Source organism: Cololabis saira, chromosome 4, assembly GCF_033807715.1.
Source record: "Cololabis saira isolate AMF1-May2022 chromosome 4, fColSai1.1, whole genome shotgun sequence".
Classification (NCBI taxonomy): domain Eukaryota; kingdom Metazoa; phylum Chordata; class Actinopteri; order Beloniformes; family Belonidae; genus Cololabis; species Cololabis saira.
Genome location: NC_084590.1, coordinates 25,600,396 through 25,618,246, shown reverse-complemented (window position 1 = coordinate 25,618,246; position 17,851 = coordinate 25,600,396). Strand labels below are relative to the sequence as shown.

The following is a 17,851-nucleotide window of genomic DNA, read 5'->3' as shown; positions in this document are numbered from 1 at the left end:
TTCCTTCTTTTTTCCCTTCCTTCCTTCTTTCTTCCTGCTCTCTCCTTCCTTCTTCCCGTCATCTTTTCTCCCTTCCTTCGTTCTTTCCTTCCTTCCTTCCTTCCAAAAATCAGCTTTACACAAAAACGTCATCAAGGGGAATTTATCGTTTTTACCGCAAGATGACAAATTCTTATAGTGAGGAATTTTTTTGACGGTATATCGTGAACGGTAAAATATCACCCATTCCTAATCTCCACAATAAAATCATGGTGAAACGATGATGTCACATGCTGTAAACTCCTTTTCTGTTGGCTGGTAGTGTTAAACTCATGTGTTACTTCAGTCACTTCACTGATGTCAATCATCTTATGAGAGAACAATACTTTTTTATTTTTCTTTTTTTTTTAAATGTATGCTGGGAATGTAAAAAAAGAAAAAAAACTAAAGTAACGCTCTATTGTGTCACACACAATTTAGAAAACAAAACTGTGTCCATGATTGAAGCGTGCTGTGAGGACTGTATGTTTTCTAAATCCACAGATAAACCTTTATGATCAGACACGGCCCTGGCTGCGCCTCCTCCTCATGTTTATGTGTCGCCTCAGCTTTTGTCAGTTCAAGGCTGATTTATGGTTCCGCGTTACACCGACGCAGAGCCTACGGCGGGGGTGCGCGGCGACGCGGCGTAGGCTCTGCGTCGATTTACCGCAGAACCATAATTCAGGCTCCAGCCTCCTCAGATGAAATGATGTGACCCTGGACGGACAGACGCACTTTCTTTCAGACAATCGTAATCGGAAAACAAAAAAAAGAAAGAAAAGAAAGGACGAAAAGCTGTTGTTGTGTTGCCACAATTTGCCTGCACACAAAAAAACCTATTATTTACGTCAAATTGTTGACATAACAGCCACATGTTAACGTGAAAACAAGTTATTCCTTGTGCATTATCAGCACATGATCCCCCGGGTCGTGTCCCCCACACGGGGCTTTGTTGCGCGTCTTTTGGAGGTTGTTTCTGGGGGAGAGACGGACGCAGCGGTGGACAGATGCTGTCACCGCCATAGCACGCTTATGCTGCGTTCCATTTACCTCGGAAGTCGGAACTCGGAACTGGGAATGACGTCACAGCCGAGTTATAAGCGTTCCAGTTACAAAGTAGGTAAACAAGTTTGTAGTTCGCATATACCACATGAAAAATGTAAATTACACTATAGCAGCATATATATGCCGAACAATACTTGTATACGACTGATTTAGTGTGACCAAAACTAGAATGAAGTGCTACGAATTTTTACAGAGCTCTCTTCTACTGTTTACAACCGGGGCAGCCATCTTGGAATGTGAACTCGGGGGAGGTGAAGACTCTCCCACTTTCCCAGTGGGAAATCCCACTTCGAGGGGCGTTCCAGTTGAAAAATCCAACTGGGAACTGGGAAATCCCCACTTCCGAGGACAAATGGAACGCGGCATTAGCACGGGGCTAACAAGGCTCTCTCCTCCTCTTTAATATCTGCAAGCCCCAGGCATCAAAGCCTTGCTGGGGGGGAGGAGATGAACACATGAACACATGAACACATGGACGGTCACAGCCCTGCTGCAGCTGCAGCTCAGACACTCACCTTCCGCGGCGGAGGCTGCATGTTGGAGTATTGACATGGATGGTGTTTCCCTGATCAGACGGGTCGTACTTCCAGGAGGAAATCACTATTTTTTATTATTTTTTTTTTTTTTTGCTTCTTGAAAACAAAAAAAGAAAGAAAAAAAATCCTCCCCCCGTTAAGTCGTCAGGGAGGAGACACGGGAGTTAAACTTGTACTCCGGCGGCCATGACTTGATGATAAAGAGCCAGTTTTTGTAGGGAGACTGGAGCTGCGAGGAGGCTGCACTCTCTCTTGGTGTGTACGAGAGTGTAAACTGCACTGTTGCAAAAGAGGAGAGGAGAGGAGCGAGCAGGCGGAGAGTAAAGGCTGATTTATGGTCCCGCGTTACACCGACGCAGAGCCTACGGCGAGGGTTACGCGGCGACGCGCACCTACGCCGTCGATTTAACGCAGAGAGACGGGGATCTTAACGGGGACACAACTCGGCTCAAGGGCTCCACCTAGCGGTGAACACCGGGACCAACATTCAGTCGCATCCTTTTTTATTATTTCCTTTTTTTGTAGGTGACCTCGAATAATACGCAAAGGTGCTTCATGGCATAAAAAAGGGGGAATAGGATATGTATGTGAGGGAATCAAAGGTGATGAAACGGGGATATAGCCCACCCCCCCGCCCCCCGCAAAGCGCTGACGGGAGGCTGCGTCCCGCAGACCTGCATAGCAACAAGAAACCGCAGTCGATCGAGGAAAAATCGATTGTGGATTGGGTTTTAAAAGAATAATTGAAAAAAATAATAATAATTGGAAAAAAATCAACATCCAAAAAATACAATGTTGTTTTGTGTGGGGATTCAGCATAATGTACGTATATACAATGGTATATATAATAATTATTGTATTGTTTATGATAAGGTGTGTGTGTGTGTGTGTGTGTGTGTGTGTGTGTGTATATATATATATATATATATATATATATATATATATATATATATATATATATATAATTTATAATGCTCAGGTATAATATTTATAATGCTCAAGTATATTTATATTTATAATGCCCAGGTATAATATTGCAATGAAGTGCTGTAATATTTTTATAATGTAATAAAGCTTGCTGTTTTATTTTTTCTTATTTTTATTTTCAAGCAAAATTGAAATAGAAACAAGGGGTATGACCTCATAAGTTTTTTACTTCCTCCTTTACTCCTTTTTGGGCATGAAGGTTTATTTCCCTTTGATTTTGTTTAATGACTGTTTATTTGTATTCTTTTTTTTTGTTTTGTGTAATTGTTTTTTTTTCTGTATGCTCGAAATAAAGATTTCAATCAATCAATCAATCAAACCCATTGACGTGGAATAGTCGTGTTTGAAAAAAATGTGGCTGCTCTACCTTAAATGACTGACAGATACAACATATGCAATAGATTCATTATAATGCAATGTAGCCTACACCCTACAACAAACGAAGTGCTACTACTAAATGACTCAGTAATAGCACTTCTCTGCGTTAATAAGCAAATCCTTGTATACTTTTCAAAAATATGTCAGATGCCAGAAAGCTTGAAAAACCAAAATGGGGTCAGTGGGTTATGAGTGAACAATTAAAGGAATATATTACAGCAAGGGTGAGGCCCCTGCAGAGGTTTGTTACCAGCTGCTATGATACGGCCACTGTATGCATGTGTGTAGCCTAAATGTGTGTGGATTTGGGTCAAAAATGTGTTGAGCATTGCTTAAAATTAAAACTATGTTGGAAAGTAGCTTATAAAGCAGGAGGAATAATGTTGTAGTGCTTAAGAGAAATTGAAAAATATAAAGCTTCTCGCAGGCATGCATAGTTTAAATAACATGGTCTCCGTACAGTTAGCACTGCTCCTTCCAGTCCCACTGTTTCCACCTCTGTGAGATGGTAACGGACATATTCTGACCTGCTCAAGGTTAAAAACATATTCTGAACCTTGGAAATGGTAAGAAATGGTTATTTTATCATTTCCGGGCACACGTTTCTGTGTTTCCTGGTCAAATTAAATGTTTCAGGGTAGTTATGATTAAAATATTAAATGTAAATATCAAGCAATTAGTACAGTGATTCCCTGATGAATACAAATAGACCAGGGAGAAGACAAAGTAGGAGGAATGTCAGTATTTTATTTCTTGCCCTCTAGAGTACATGTAAGGTTAAGGGAGAGGTAATCATTAATACTGCAAGTTCTGCTGCAGGTAAGACATTAAGCATGCTTTCTCACCTCTGTTATTAATAACAGATGCACACACACACACAAACATGCGCGCACACACACACGTGAGAAACAACATTCAGAGTCACTTCGTGCCGTAAGGCATGGGAAGAAATGGTCACATTCACCTTTTTTTTCTTTTTTTATTTCGCTATGACCCAACTGGAATCGTTTTGATTTATAATTTCTTTAAGTCAAAAACTTCTATATTCCTTGGCCCACAGTAAGGTAAGAAAATTATTAATTCTGTTAGATAGATAGGAGCAAATGTTGTACTTAAATGTAAATGTACTATTCTGCATTAGTGCTGCCATCACAGAGGTGCAATTTAAATTTTCCAAGGATTCTGGTAAAACTCCATACTAACACAAATTCTCACTTTTGGACTTCTTAGTTATAAAAATCTGAAAAGCCCTTTTTTTATTTTGGTCTGGAGCGCACAGTTTTCTTACAAAAACAACCTGGAATGCCGTTTTTCCTGATCACAGTACATGTTTTCCATGAGTGATGGTCAACCCCAGATACCTCGAAGACCAGAGACATCAACACTCCCTCTAAACAATGTCGGAAGGCTAGGTTTAAAGCGGCATTTGTGAATGTTGACTTGCATTGTTTGACAGAAGCTTCCCACATTAATACCCTGTCTATGTGGTTATATCAGGTATTGATAAAGTACAGTACTTTGTTGAGGGCCATCATAGATTGAGGATCACGGGTTCCCAGCTTAGACTTGTGCTCTTGCCCCATAAACAACAAAATCCCATCATATTCCTTGAATTATCTAGTGACATTCTACTTTGAAGAAGGAGAGTTATTGACTTTCTTTTTTATCTTTCTCTGAGGAACATGGTTTTTAAAGCTCAAACAGTGAGTTTTTCTCATGCATGTAAAAATAAGCTTGAGATCGTCTTTGCTCCTCCAAAAGCTCGACATTTCTTCTGTCTCAACGTTTTCCTGAAATATGTTGCACGCCTGAAATAAACGAATGGGTTTATAACCGTATCTCTAACCCTTTTGTGCAGCCTAATCGGCACAGGCTTTACTTAGCTCTCTGAGGGATGAACATGGTGCATTTTCAGCTTGTGTTGAGTCTCCTCAAACCTCGATGGGATCTTTCCAGACACAGTTTTACTTTAGTCAACAAGCCAAAGCAACATTTGAATATTGCATTATTATTATTAAGGAATGTGGTCAAAAATAATGTATTTTTGTGTCAAAGCACGTGATTTATTTTAACTGCCTTTGCAGTGAGGGCCAGGATTAACACTTCAGCGTATGATTGCAAAGCACAGTTCTTTTTAAAGCCTATAACAAAATGGTATTTTATCAGTTCATCAAGGCATTTACTGTACTTTGCATTTTGTGACTAATATTTCCTCTAAATCTGCCACCAAGACCATGGAGACATGCTGGGAAAGATGCTGTGTGTGTGTGTAGGCTGAAAGAAAAAGAGATGAAAGATGGCATGCAAAAAATATCCTTTCCAGTTTGGTTCAGACTAATATGAAATGATGTAAATGAGGTGAATTCCAACTGAAGTTGCCTGACTGCAACATAAAGAGAGTTATGATAGTGACCGTCCATTTGAACTAAAAGATAGTTAATGTCTCAGCCTCAGGCCCCAGCCGTGCAGGCTGCAGCTTGTCAGACTCCCACACACCTCAACCAACCTTTCACCACCTAAACTCTCTTGAGCATACATTCAGCTCTAAGAATCACACACTGAGAATACGTTGCACAGGAGCGTCAGAGGTTAAGAAGCGTGAGTAACTTCCTATATCCAGAATATTTGAAGGAGTCTTGCTCAACAGCGCAATATGTTGAGTCCTGGCATGCAGGCTGAAAGGATTTCTGGGGAACTTGAAATGCATTCTCAGTGCCTCAGGTCTGTGATCTGTTAAAGTTAACCTGTAGTTGTTTTGAGGAGATCACCGGGAGCACGAAGTGTTCAGAGTCAACCCGTGCCTGGATTTTTGATAAATGAAAACATTACATCTGACAGAGAAGGACGAAAAGTGCTTCATCTTCGCCCGAAAAGCCTGTAAGTCTGACATCTACTCTCTAATTTACATGTTAGTTGAAGAGGGATAGTTTCTAATGTTAATACTTGACTGGTTTGAACTTGAGCTTGTCAGATAAACAATGAAACTTGCTGCGGCGGTTTGAGACTGTGCTGCACTTTACTATGCATGCCAATGAATAAAGAAGAAGAAAGGTTTCAAAACGAAGTCTGGTTTGAGTTACAAAGTTATTCCTCTTTCTCCGTCTCACAGCTGTGAGCTTTTACAAAACTTTGACGTGCAATGTTGCTGGAGTTGATTTTCCGCACGAGAAAACAACTACAGGAGGCGTTTTTTGTGTGAAAGATTGTTGCCACATCATTTGGGCTGATCACGGTCTGAAACTATGTCTGCAAAAAAATGCATTACTGCTTACTCACAAAGTGGCCCATGCATGCCGCCAGATGAAACTGATTTCTGAGAGCGTTTGATGAGTGTTATGATTTAACATGGGATGTCAGAGTTTAAGTATCCTCTCACAACTCTTCCCACATTTGTTCAAGCACCAACACTCAGAAAGAGCATGAATGATCACAGGAAGTCATCATTAAAATGATTTGCTAAAGCACAATGGCATTAAAATGGGCTGACTCAAACTGGATGGACGAAATATCATTGTGAATCATAATGTTATAGTGAACAGCTCCCTAGAGGGTGTTTTACTGCACCATGCTGCCGGAGCCTGCCAAAGTGAGTGAATCAGAGGACTCAGTCAAGGTTTCAGTTTCTCAAAAGAAACCTTTCCCTTTTTTCACTCGTCCCTGTTGTACAGTGTGTATCACAACTGCATTGCTGTTCACCGCAGCAGGAGGTTGAAAAATGCAACATATTGAAAACTCTTTCTCTGTGTTCCTCAGGTGTCCTCGCAAGCAGCATGGCCTCCTCTGACAGCAACAACCACACCAACCTCAGCTATTACTGTTTATTCAATGAAGATTTTAAATTCATTCTGCTTCCGGTCAGCTACGCCCTGGTCTTTGTGTTCGGCCTGGCTTTGAATGCCACGGCTCTGTATGTGATCGTGTTCCGCACGAAGCGCTGGAAGCCCTCCACCATCTACATGTTCAACCTGACAATGTGTGACACGCTCTACGTCTTCACCCTGCCCTTCCTCATTTACTACTACGCAGACGAGAACGACTGGCCCTTCAGCGAGCCGTTCTGCAAGCTGATACGCTTCCTGTTTTATGCAAACCTATATGGTACGTTTAGGCGTCCGTGCAGGGGCGTCAATTGGGTATGGCAAGGTATGGAAGCCGCCACACCTTGGCTTCAAGGGAAAATGTAAATGTTTGTTTTTTAAATACATTTATGGAATTACTCTATGTCCATTTGTATTGATTATTCTATTACTTAATACATATAGAATAACTACAAATGCAAATCAGAACAACATGATCGATTTCACTAGTTATTATACACTGCAAAAAACTCAAAATCGTAACAAGAATATTTGTCTTATTTCTAGTTAAAATGTCTAATTTTTAGTAAAAAAAAAAATCTCATTACATTTAAGACAAGACTCAAAAACAACAATTTTCACCTGTTTCAAGTAGATTTTCACTTAAAATAAGTAGAAAAATCTGCCAGTGGAACAAGATTTTTTTGTGAGAAGATAAATCTTGTCCCACTGGCAGATTTTTCTACTTATTTCAAGTGAAAATTTACTTGAAACAGCCAGGTGAAAATGGTCAAATAACAAGTTATTTTTCTGGTAATGACTCTTGTTTTAAGTGTAATGAGATTTTTTTACTAAAAATTAGACATTTTAACTAGAAATAAGACAAATATTCCTGGTAAGATTTTGAGTTTTTGCAGTGAGCGAGACTGCATTTGAAAAAGTTCCAGTTTTCTTGACCACACAGATCAGCTACATAGCAGACTTCTGTGATGAGTATTTGCTGGACGTGTTGATTGATACTCTAGTTAAGTTCTGTGACTCGTAACCTTGCCATACCTTAGCTTCCACTGAATTGACGCCACTGCGTCCGTGTTTTACAGTCCGGCACACATTCTCTGTTGGGGACGTGTCAGGAAATCAGGTAGACCATTTGAGTGTTCCTCAGGAGGGAGCAGAGTGCTCTCCCTCCATGACTATGTAGTGTGGGCAGATGGGGGGTTTGACTTGTTGAAAAATGCATGGATGTTGCTGGAAAAGATGACATCTTGAAGGCACTTTTTTGCATTATGCTTCCATCACATAAGTGTAAATGAGGCCCGCCAGGGGCACCGATAAAACCCTACACCATTGTAGATCCTGGATTTGGGATTTGTTGCAGGTAAATTGATTCCTCTGACAACAGAACATGCTTCTACTCTGGATCCTCTGGACCAGGTTTACACCAAGATCCTTTTTTAAAATATCAAGTCATGTTTTTAGTGGCATTTGAAAATGTAAGGTCTTTGTTAACTATATTGACTCCTTTGGGAAGCTTGACTTAAGCTTCCCACCGTAATCCCTTGCACTTGCCACATCTGTTATTGATAAACGACAGTTCGCACCATTTGTGGGATCAAAGGTCACAGGTGTCCTCCACACTCTCAAATTCCCCTTTAATCATTTAATGACATTGTGCACTATAAGAGGCTAAAACAAATCCTTTCCCAGGTAACTTTAAAGAACATTGTTTTAAAAAATGTCAGTGATTCTCTCATGTATTTGTTCACATACGGAGCGACAGCCTTTCACAGACGCTGCCTTTGTACCAAATAATGATTGCAACCACCTGTACCCGTAACCACATATTGACTGCTGAGTTTAAGTTAATGGTATCATCATTGATTTTCCTTTTCTTTGTTACATTTTCAGTCTCCATACTGTTCTAATTTGATCTCATTTGGAGTATTACAGACAGAAGTAAATGAGCGATAATGTCGGGATGAAAGAGTATATTGCTCCAAAACCGGTGTGCATTCATGCACTTAGCTTCATCAGTGGTGTTTTCCCAGATGTGAAGCGTGTAACATGGGCAACGCTGATGACAGCACGTAGGTCCTCTAATGCCCCCTTGTACTCCTCTTTAGCCCAGAGGATGCAGAATCCTATTTGCACATCTTAAATGGACCCATTGCCTGGATGTGTTTTTAAAGAATTTATTTACTTTCAATTACATGGGACCATTTTAAATCCAATTCAAAGTTGTTCCTTGGACTGCGCAGTGATTTCCATCACGCTCGGCGGGTCTGTCTGTAATGCAAGTGCTCCCCCCAAAAAGCTCAAAGATAATTGCAATTCATTGTCAAGTTTCAGTTTCATCCATTTTTTCATACAGACATTTCTCTGGATCCTCTGATTCATTTAATGATATCATACCATAGATAATGAAATCCCCCCATTTTGTGCTTTCATTGAAGTACCAACCCAGTCCATGTCTTTCACGAAGTGGCTATTCCTTCTTCACCTTTACTTTTGAAATATTTAACCTCATTGGGAGGCTTCTTATACCAAACAAGATGCTCTGCTGCTGTCAGTCAAATTAATTAGTTTGTGGATGGTCGCAGCACCACCAGGGGGGGCGTTGAACATTACACAACCTCTGCAGTCCTTTGTTGCTCCTGCTCCAGCTCATCTTAAATGTGTTATCGGCATTATTTTCAGAATGGATACATTTTCACCCACAAACATTGGCCTGTACCAGTTTCAACGCTGGATTACGGTAGTTGTCTCTTGACCATTTCCAATCAGAAATAGGATTTTAAGGAGTTCATAATCATTGCATTCTGTTTATATCTGCATTTGGAAGTGTGTCAACACCTTTTTTAATGGCATGAAAATGTGATTGTGAGCGAGTGAAATTAGGACATAACCTGTGAGGCTACAGTTTAAATGATATGAATAATAAGTGTGTTCAATATTTGTCCTTGTGACAGGTTCTATTCTGTTCCTGTGCTGCATCAGTCTGCATCGGTTCATCGGCGTCTGTTATCCGGTCCGTTCCCTGAGCTGGGTCAGTGCCCGTCAGGCCCGGCTGGTGTCGGTGGCAGTGTGGGCCTGTGTCTTGTTCTGCCAGGCTCCCGTCCTCTACTTCTCAAGAACGAGGTGATCAAACCTTATGCTTTCTTTCTTTCTGGTTGCCAGCACATTTATATTTTATTAGCTTTTTTTTTTTTAACCATCCTGTCTTTTTCTGTTGCTCAGAGCCGAACTTGGCATTTCCACGCTAAAATCCTAAATAATTGTAATCTTCCACCTCCTCCGCCAGGGATGAGGACACCGAGCGAATCTGCTATGACACCACCAGCCCAGAGCTTTTCGATGACTTCCTGGTGTACAGCTCGGTCGTGTCGGTGCTCATGTTTGCCCTGCCCTTTATGGTGGTGATGGTGTGCTACGGCCTCATGGTGCGGAAACTTCTGGGGCTTGGCCGTGGGTCCGGCAGAGGAGCTGAGGAGAGGGGAGGTCTAGCGGCCCAAAGGTCCAAGCAGAAGTCAGTGAAGATGATCATTATTGTGCTGGCAGCGTTCATGCTCTGCTTTCTCCCTTTCCACCTCACCAGGAGTCTTTACTATTCCCTGAGATATCTGAGGCAGGTCGATCCCACACAGGTGAAGACTGAGACATTTAGATGATATAATTTGCAATAATTTAAGAGTTTACTGAATTATGTTTTTTTTAATCTGTTAACCAGGTCAGCTGTAGTTTGCTGGAGGCGTCCAGCGTGGCTTACAAGGTGACGCGGCCTTTGGCCAGCGCCAACAGCTGTATGGACCCCATCCTTTATTTTCTGGCAGGGCAGAGCACCCGCAGCAGTCTCACCAAGAAACGCAAGCTGTCCTCATCAAAATCTAAAAGTGTAACAACACAGCTCTGATCCAATCCCTGAGACCTTATATTTGAGGGACAAGTCTTGTACTCTTTGCAAAGCACCTCCTATAAATGTGGATTTTCAGTCTTAACTTGCCTGTATGGCAACCACAAGACTTGGACTTGATATGTCTATGTTAAAAAGGAGCGTTCTTTTTTTTTGAAAGGGGAGAAATCAACTCATTTTAAAATGAATACATCTCATTTCTTCTTCAGGTCAGTCTGTAGACTGATAAAGTATATGCCAAGGTTTTATTGTGCAATTTCATCTTCCACAAAAACCTTTCTAATTTAATCTTTTCACAGATAACCCTGCACAACTCTGTTTTTGTGTTAGGGTTAGATATTGTGAGCACATTTGTGCACCTGCATGTCGTCAGAGGAAGTTTTTGTGAGAGGACTGAACTCCTCTTTGTAATTAGGATTAATGCACAAGAAAAACTGCTTCACCTAAGTTTCTTAACTTCTAGAGCTGAATTGAATTAAAAGATGTTTTTAATTTACCTTGACCGTCTGTTTTGCAGCATAATCTGATAGTTACAGGTACAGAACGGTCCAGACCTCTATTCATGCAGTGTCTAGAGAGGCAGTGATCATTTCCAAGTGATTTTTCAAGAATTGTCGTTCAATACAAATGCCATGAATGTATTTATGATACAAGATGATTGCTTGAAAAAACTTTGCTCTCCTACCAACATTTGACTACAGTGTCCACCCATGTATGTTTGCATAGGAACCAGATGTTCCCCCTCACCTTGTTTCCTCTGATCCACATAGTAAACACATTACGGACACGTCTGTGTACCATGGATCTAGCTGTGTACCCATCAAGGTTAAAACAACTCTGTGGCCATTTAAGTCCTGGTTTGAATGTGGGCTTTGTGTGTGTGTGTGTGTGTGTGTGTGTGTGTGTGTGTGTCCTTAAGTCACAACGTGTAAAGAATAGTAGTTGTGAAATAATAAAGATGTACAACTATGGTAGTAGTTGCTTTTCTTATATTTTGCAACTCAATGGAATTACTTATTCCCCATAATAATAAAAGTTATCTTAAAACCAAAGTAGTCAACTTGATTAAGAGTTTAGAAATTGTTAAGCTAATATTCGTAGGAAGAGCCACTTTATCCTTCATTTATGAAACCATCTCACGACGACCACTAGGGGGAGATAGAGTCCAACAGGATAAGTGAAGGTTCTGCGGTTTCAGTACTTTCTTCCTCCGTATTTTCAGCTCAACAGGGTTTTTCTAACATACATACTTCGTCTCACACACTTGCACACAATAACAAGCCACATCAATGTAAGTCACTTGCAGCAACAGCAAACCATTTAAAATACAGCTGTTCTTTATTTCAAGAGTTTAAAACATGATACAGAAATATTGTAATATGATATAAACAAATGCCACTAATCTGATCAGAGTATTATTCTTTCGTACTTCCTTCCTACCAGCAACACTTCAGCTTGAAAACATTTCATGTTAACTCCCCCTATAGTACCGAAACCAGATCAAATGAAAACATGTAACTGTAACTTCAGAAAATAAATATCCTGTCCACTGGACATGTTGTCATATTCTTCTTTACAGCATAATAAGAAAATGAGTAGTTAAAAAAAACCTCCATGATTATAGTACATGCTTTAAAACCCACAAGGATGTAAACTAAAGGCAGCTGAGCTGTACGTCTTTGAGGCATTTCAACCACTAATTCTTTGCAGCCTTGAGTTGGTTTCTTCAATTAGCTGCAAAAGATAAACGCGCCTCTGCATTTAGTGATTTCTTTCTGGCGAAAAGAGAATAAGTGGCATGTTAAGTGGTGTTTAACAACATGTCATGTTCATTTCAATCAGCATTTCAGTTTGTGTGTATGACAGGGTTGATGGTAAATCATGTGTCTGGTGCAGTGCAGCCGTCTCTCCCGTTATGGGGATCTTTGTGTGACCTCTTACATACCGTGTCTTAAAATGATAAAAATCAAAGTAATATGGGCCATCCTGTACTTGATATTTACATATTTACATTCATTTACATGTTTTGTTCTATGAAAGTGAGATCTCTTTGTGTTCAGTTTTTCACTTCAGATCCCAAATGAGAACTGCAACCCAAAATAAACCACAGAGATGCAGTGGTTTTACAGGAGGAGCCCCTCGAACACAAAAGCTGGCTCCTGATCACCTACTTGAATCCATTCAGAGTGTAAAACACACACAAAATATTCATGTTGACTGCAGGTAGTTGTACTGAATCAGGGTTGAAGGAAAATTGCTGTTTTTTTTTAAACCTAAGCCTGGTTTTTGCTAACTGTTGGGACCTAAATGATTAATAAGCAAGAAATGTTTGGATGAAGTCCTGTGATGAAGGGAGAGCTGCAGGGTTTGATCCAGGATGGTGAGTGTCCACATCAAAGTCAAAGTGCTTGTTTTAAAGACTTCGAGGCTCTGGTAGGAATTCTGTGCATCATGGTTACGGTGTCCTTTAGAGACAAGTGTGTCTTACGTCAAGAAAGCTTGACCTTTGAAATAGAGAAAAACAAATCTGCACAGACTAATTTCAGTGCACATGAGCAAGCTCAAGTTGGCTTAATACTTGAGCTTGAGCTTGAGCTAATTCTTTGCTTGTTTGTTTGTTGCGCAGTGGGCGGGACGACTGCAGCTACACTGGAGCACTTTCTGTGATTTAAAGCTTTTTTATTAAGCTTTTTCAACACCACAAAAAGCATCTGCAGAGTGTAAGTAGTTGATTGAATCAAATAATTTCTTTGACCAACACTTGGACTTTACAAAAGCATGGCAGGCTAATGATAAAATCAAGCATACCTTTGGTGCGGACCACTGCATCTTTGGATTGCGATGCAGCCGTTTCACAACTGCTGTTTATGGCACTCTCACTGAATACTGGACTGACTCCAAACATTTCTGTCCCTACTGATCACACAGATGTTTCAAAGGAAAGGAAATACTGTTTACTGGCTAAAGTTTAAGACTTTTCCATAAATGACTGAACTCAGTGCCTGCAGTGAGTTTCGGTGAAGACTACATTCAACACGTTAAGGGTCTAAAAATGTCAGGTCACCTGCAGTTTCCGTAAGAGCAAAATGAATGAGCCGGTTACGCTGAGCATCTCAATCTTTTTCCGACATTCAATCTTGTATTTTCTGTGGCACTTTGTGGCAGAAAATGAAATGCTTTTCTATCTTCTAAGTTGCTTTGAAATTTTCATGGTCTTCTATGTTTTGTAATCTTATGTCCTCTTTGCTTGATCACTTCTCTTCAGTTATTTTATGTCAGTTTGTGATACTTGCTCAGCACAAAGCGTTAAAAAAACTTGGATCCAAGCGGCTTTTCAAAGCCATGTCTGTCTGGGACACAAGGGCAGCAGGAACACTAGCTATTTTTCTGGGGGGGGTTCTCATGTGATAAGAAATACTGTGATATTTCTCTTATCACAGGACCAGAAGCTACTTCTTCCAGCAGGAGAAGGCTGGGTTTTTGAAAGTCATTATAAAAGCATCCTCCATCCCGGTGGTCAAGCTGTCATTATGGTGATGAGGTCATCTTCCATGAGGTAGCATCATCGGGCAGCTTCTTTCAGTCTCTTCATCTGAGGAGAGAAGGGCAAATGTGAAAGAAGTCAAATAAGTGACATTGTTGTGCGTAATATTTAAGTCCTTTTACAGCTCTCCGATATCATTATTCATGACTTTGGCTGATGTTGAAGCATCGTTTTTTCACCTGAAGAGATCTTTTCCTACTGTAGGACATGTTGTAATAAATTATCTTTGACAAAAAGCTGGCCCAGATGATCTGTGTAATAATGCGGATTCAGTAACAGAGCATTTGCACATGTTCATAACTGCAAGCAGAGGATACTCATTTCCCCAACTGTTACAGAAACCTTCCTCTGCTAAGCAGAACAAAATTTGAATGATTTATTTTTCCAGGGAAACAAACCTAACTGAGTGTTAGCTGGAACAAGCTGCAACCATGTCATTAAACTAACTGCTCTACAACTATTCAGCATACAGGAAATGTGCAGGACCAGAAGGGCTCCAGGTTGTTACAGAGAGGGAAAAAAAAGGTTATAACCACAATTTGTGTGATAGTAGTGCCTTATTTTCAAAATTGTACCTTCTGAAACCAGATGATGAAGAGGAAGAGAAAAGGTTCCCTCCAAACAAGGGGTTCCTCTGCTCCTGGGATGATGTTTTGGTTTCTAAAGTGCTGGGATTGTGCTCATGGATGTGAGAGACTTGAAATCTGTAAATAAAGGAAAATACATAACTGAGCTGGAAGCATCACTAGAGTCAGACACAGTGATCACTGTATTGTAACAGGAAGTGCAGACTTGTGTTTACAGATCGGACATGTAGTTGCTCCTTGCATTGTGTTTGATGACATTCTCTGCTACTTTTAGAGGGTTACGGGAAGTGATGTTGTGTGAGTGCGGTTTGCAAAACCATCGTGCAGATTAAAGAAGACGTCTTTCTGAAATGTGCGGTAAAGAATACACAGCTGCAGAAATGATAAATGTTTTGTTGCAGTCCTTCAGGGATTGTAATTTTGTAGTTTTGGTTCAGTAACTGTCTTAGCTGGACTCACCTCCCCACAGACAACACTGTTTGCTCTCCCTCCTTCTTCTCCTTCACTTCGCTCCCATCCACTTTATCCTGTACAGTTTTTGGCACGACGACAGTTTGTGTGTGGTGTGTGTCCACACACACCCCCCCCAGCAGGGGGCTCTTCTGCTGGTCCGTGGGTATGTCCAAAGAGGGCAGAATGAGGCTTTGGGGGGGCTTCAGTGGATCTTTAAGAGAATCCAGAGGAGGAATGAGAATAGGGGGCCATTTTTTCTGGGCACAGCGAGAGCAGCGGTAGCCGTGTTTGGGGGCCAGCCCAGAGAGGCCGGAGATGGTGTGGAGGTGGGACTGATGGGGGCAAACCCTGGGGAGGGCGCGGAGCGTTGACAGGGGAGACAGCATTGGGAACCTGAGAAGGGGAGAAGTTGAAAAGAAGACGATGAAAGTCTGATTAATTCCAATCAAGTATAGAGAAAACACTATTATTGTTATCCAAGTGTTATTCTAAGTAAGCGACTTCCCTGTCAGATGTTTTCAATATTTTCCTGTAATGTCAAGACAAAATGTCTAATTTGAGATACATCTTTAAAAGCACAATTTCATTATTTCAACATTTCTGAACACACAAAACCATGCATGACATCCCTCATTGTGGTGTTACAGCCACATAGCTAGAATTCTAAAAAGTAACTCAAATGTTTGTCTGACCAGCTCAAATTAGTGACACAGACAATAAGAATGTGGCTTTAATAGTGCACATTGTCTTCTGATTAGACTTGCAGAGGAGCAGACAGACCACTGCAGGTACTGCAGAAATTAATATTTGAGAGAAGGCTGACAGGAAGATGATGTTGCTGTCCTGTTCAGAGCTACTCTGCTGCTCCAATCAGAGCAGTTTCTGGTTGTCTGGATGCGCCTTTAGTTACTGTAGCATCCAGACAACCTGCAAGTCTTGTCAGTATTGTGTTTGGAGTCCCTCCACACACAAGAAGATCAGTCTTTATAGAAAGAGCTATTCAACACATGAACCCTGCGAGTCAAGTCACACAAAAATGAGTGTGTTTGCATCATGTGTTAGAGTGAGATAGGAGTTAAAAAAAAACTCCAAATAGGAGGTCCACTTGTCTTTGTCTCTACTGTTATTCAGTTTACACGTGTAAGCGTAAAGCAGTTTTGATGGCTTTAACCTTTTTTCCATGTTTCCACCGCATGTACAAAGGCAGAGCAAAAGACAGGAATGCAGCCGTGTGTCTCTGCTATAGGAGCTGGTAGGTGACCTATGGGGGCCCAGATAACCCCACACACGCATCAGAAAAGCTTCCAGAGCTGTCTATGGACATCCTGTGTGTGTGTGCGTGTGCGTGTGTGTGTGCGCGCGCGAGGATGTTCTCGAAGCCAAAGCTGACATGTTTCTGTGGCTCCATGGAGCAGCAGCAAGCTGCCAAAGGCCCCCCGACCTTTGAAATGAAAACCATCATCTAATACTGTCAGAAGATGAATGTTTGTCATTAAGTTTTTAAATTAAAGATGACAGGACTTCGCTTGCAACCGCGTCTCCCACAAAATTAAGGAGCTGTGTCAAATGTTAATGGAAACAGAATGCACTATTTTTTTAATCCAAGCTATAATAATTCAAATTAAATTGAAATTCTATGATCAAATAAATATTGAAACTGAGAAATGTTTCTGTTTAATTATACATGCATGCTAGTTTTAAATCTTGTTGTTATACAATGGTTTGGACAAGTCTGAAATGAAAAAATAAATGAAATGAAATAAATCTGATGTTAAAAAATGTTTTTAAGAAAAAGCTGAAATGGGAGAAGACTAGAAAGCCTGTTTAATATGGTAAAACTGGGAAAGAGAAAAGACAGTGACATGAATTAAATACTTGCCCCAACCATGAAATGTATTTGATGATACATTTTATGTAACATTTATGATAAACTGCAAAGAGCTTAAGGGAACTAAGAAATGTCCGTGCACAAAAGGACATGGATGAGAGATACCAATGTGCCTTGTTCAAGATCATTTTAGTTATCTTTACATACAAGTTTTAACCTGAAATTGTAAATCCAGTGATTGTGTTCACTCACGTGGGTTTTAGAAGAGTTTGTGGGTCTAAGCAGACATTTCAACCTCAGAATCTTGTCTGAGTTTTAACATAGAAAAACATCTTTGTGCTGCTTTAAAGAGGAGAGGTCTGTTTATCAGAAACATTTTAACAGCCAACATATATTTTTGTATGAGGGAGCATTAGTGCACATGAAATGGGTAACTCGACTGTTTATGAAGGCAACATTAATGCTGACTGAGAAGCAGAAGTTTTGAAGTAACCGTGTGTCCATCCAGACAATGTGTCGTGCAGGAGAGGTCTTGATTATCTCAGCTGGACCATTTAAATCTGGCTCTGCGGTGAAACAGCCCATGTGTTAAACTGACCTGCCTGACCATATGAAGCCGTGCTGCAACACAGTGGTCAACATGCTCCTGTATCAACCTTTTGAGTGGTGTTTCTGGCATTGATATCAATGTACAGTACAGACCAAAAGTTTGGACACACCTTCTCTTCCAAACAAATGGGGAGGT

General features: G+C 40.7%; 3 protein-coding genes across 6 annotated transcripts in view; 1 reads left to right on the top strand and 2 right to left on the bottom strand.

Annotated features, from left to right (window-relative positions):
* The window catches only part of LOC133441696 (F-BAR and double SH3 domains protein 2-like), a 95,562-nt gene extending 93,681 nt beyond the window's left edge, over positions 1-1,881 (bottom strand). For both annotated transcript variants that reach the window (XM_061719261.1, XM_061719262.1), the window contains exon 1: positions 1,602-1,881. In XM_061719261.1, the coding sequence (XP_061575245.1) occupies positions 1,602-1,622 (21 nt within the window). In that variant the 5' untranslated portion in view covers positions 1,623-1,881. The remainder of the gene's footprint in view (positions 1-1,601) is intronic.
* Positions 1,882-5,604: 3,723 nt separating this feature from the next.
* On the top strand, positions 5,605-11,917 carry LOC133442327 (P2Y purinoceptor 2-like). Its single transcript, XM_061720292.1, has 5 exons — positions 5,605-5,864; positions 6,741-7,085; positions 9,754-9,922; positions 10,086-10,428; positions 10,512-11,917. The coding sequence occupies exons 1-5, from the start codon at positions 5,804-5,806 to the stop codon at positions 10,692-10,694; spliced, it is 1,101 nt and encodes a 366-aa protein (XP_061576276.1). The 5' UTR covers positions 5,605-5,803; the 3' UTR covers positions 10,695-11,917.
* A 73-nt stretch (positions 11,918-11,990) lies between these two features.
* Positions 11,991-17,851, bottom strand: part of relt (RELT TNF receptor) — a 42,734-nt gene continuing 36,873 nt past the window's right edge. For all 3 annotated transcript variants that reach the window (XM_061719258.1, XM_061719260.1, XM_061719259.1), the window contains exons 9-11: positions 15,285-15,671; positions 14,814-14,942; positions 11,991-14,286 (exon numbers count right to left, since the gene is read on the bottom strand). In XM_061719258.1, coding sequence (XP_061575242.1) covers positions 14,283-14,286; positions 14,814-14,942; positions 15,285-15,671 — 520 coding nt within the window. In that variant the 3' untranslated portion in view covers positions 11,991-14,282. The remainder of the gene's footprint in view (positions 14,287-14,813; positions 14,943-15,284; positions 15,672-17,851) is intronic.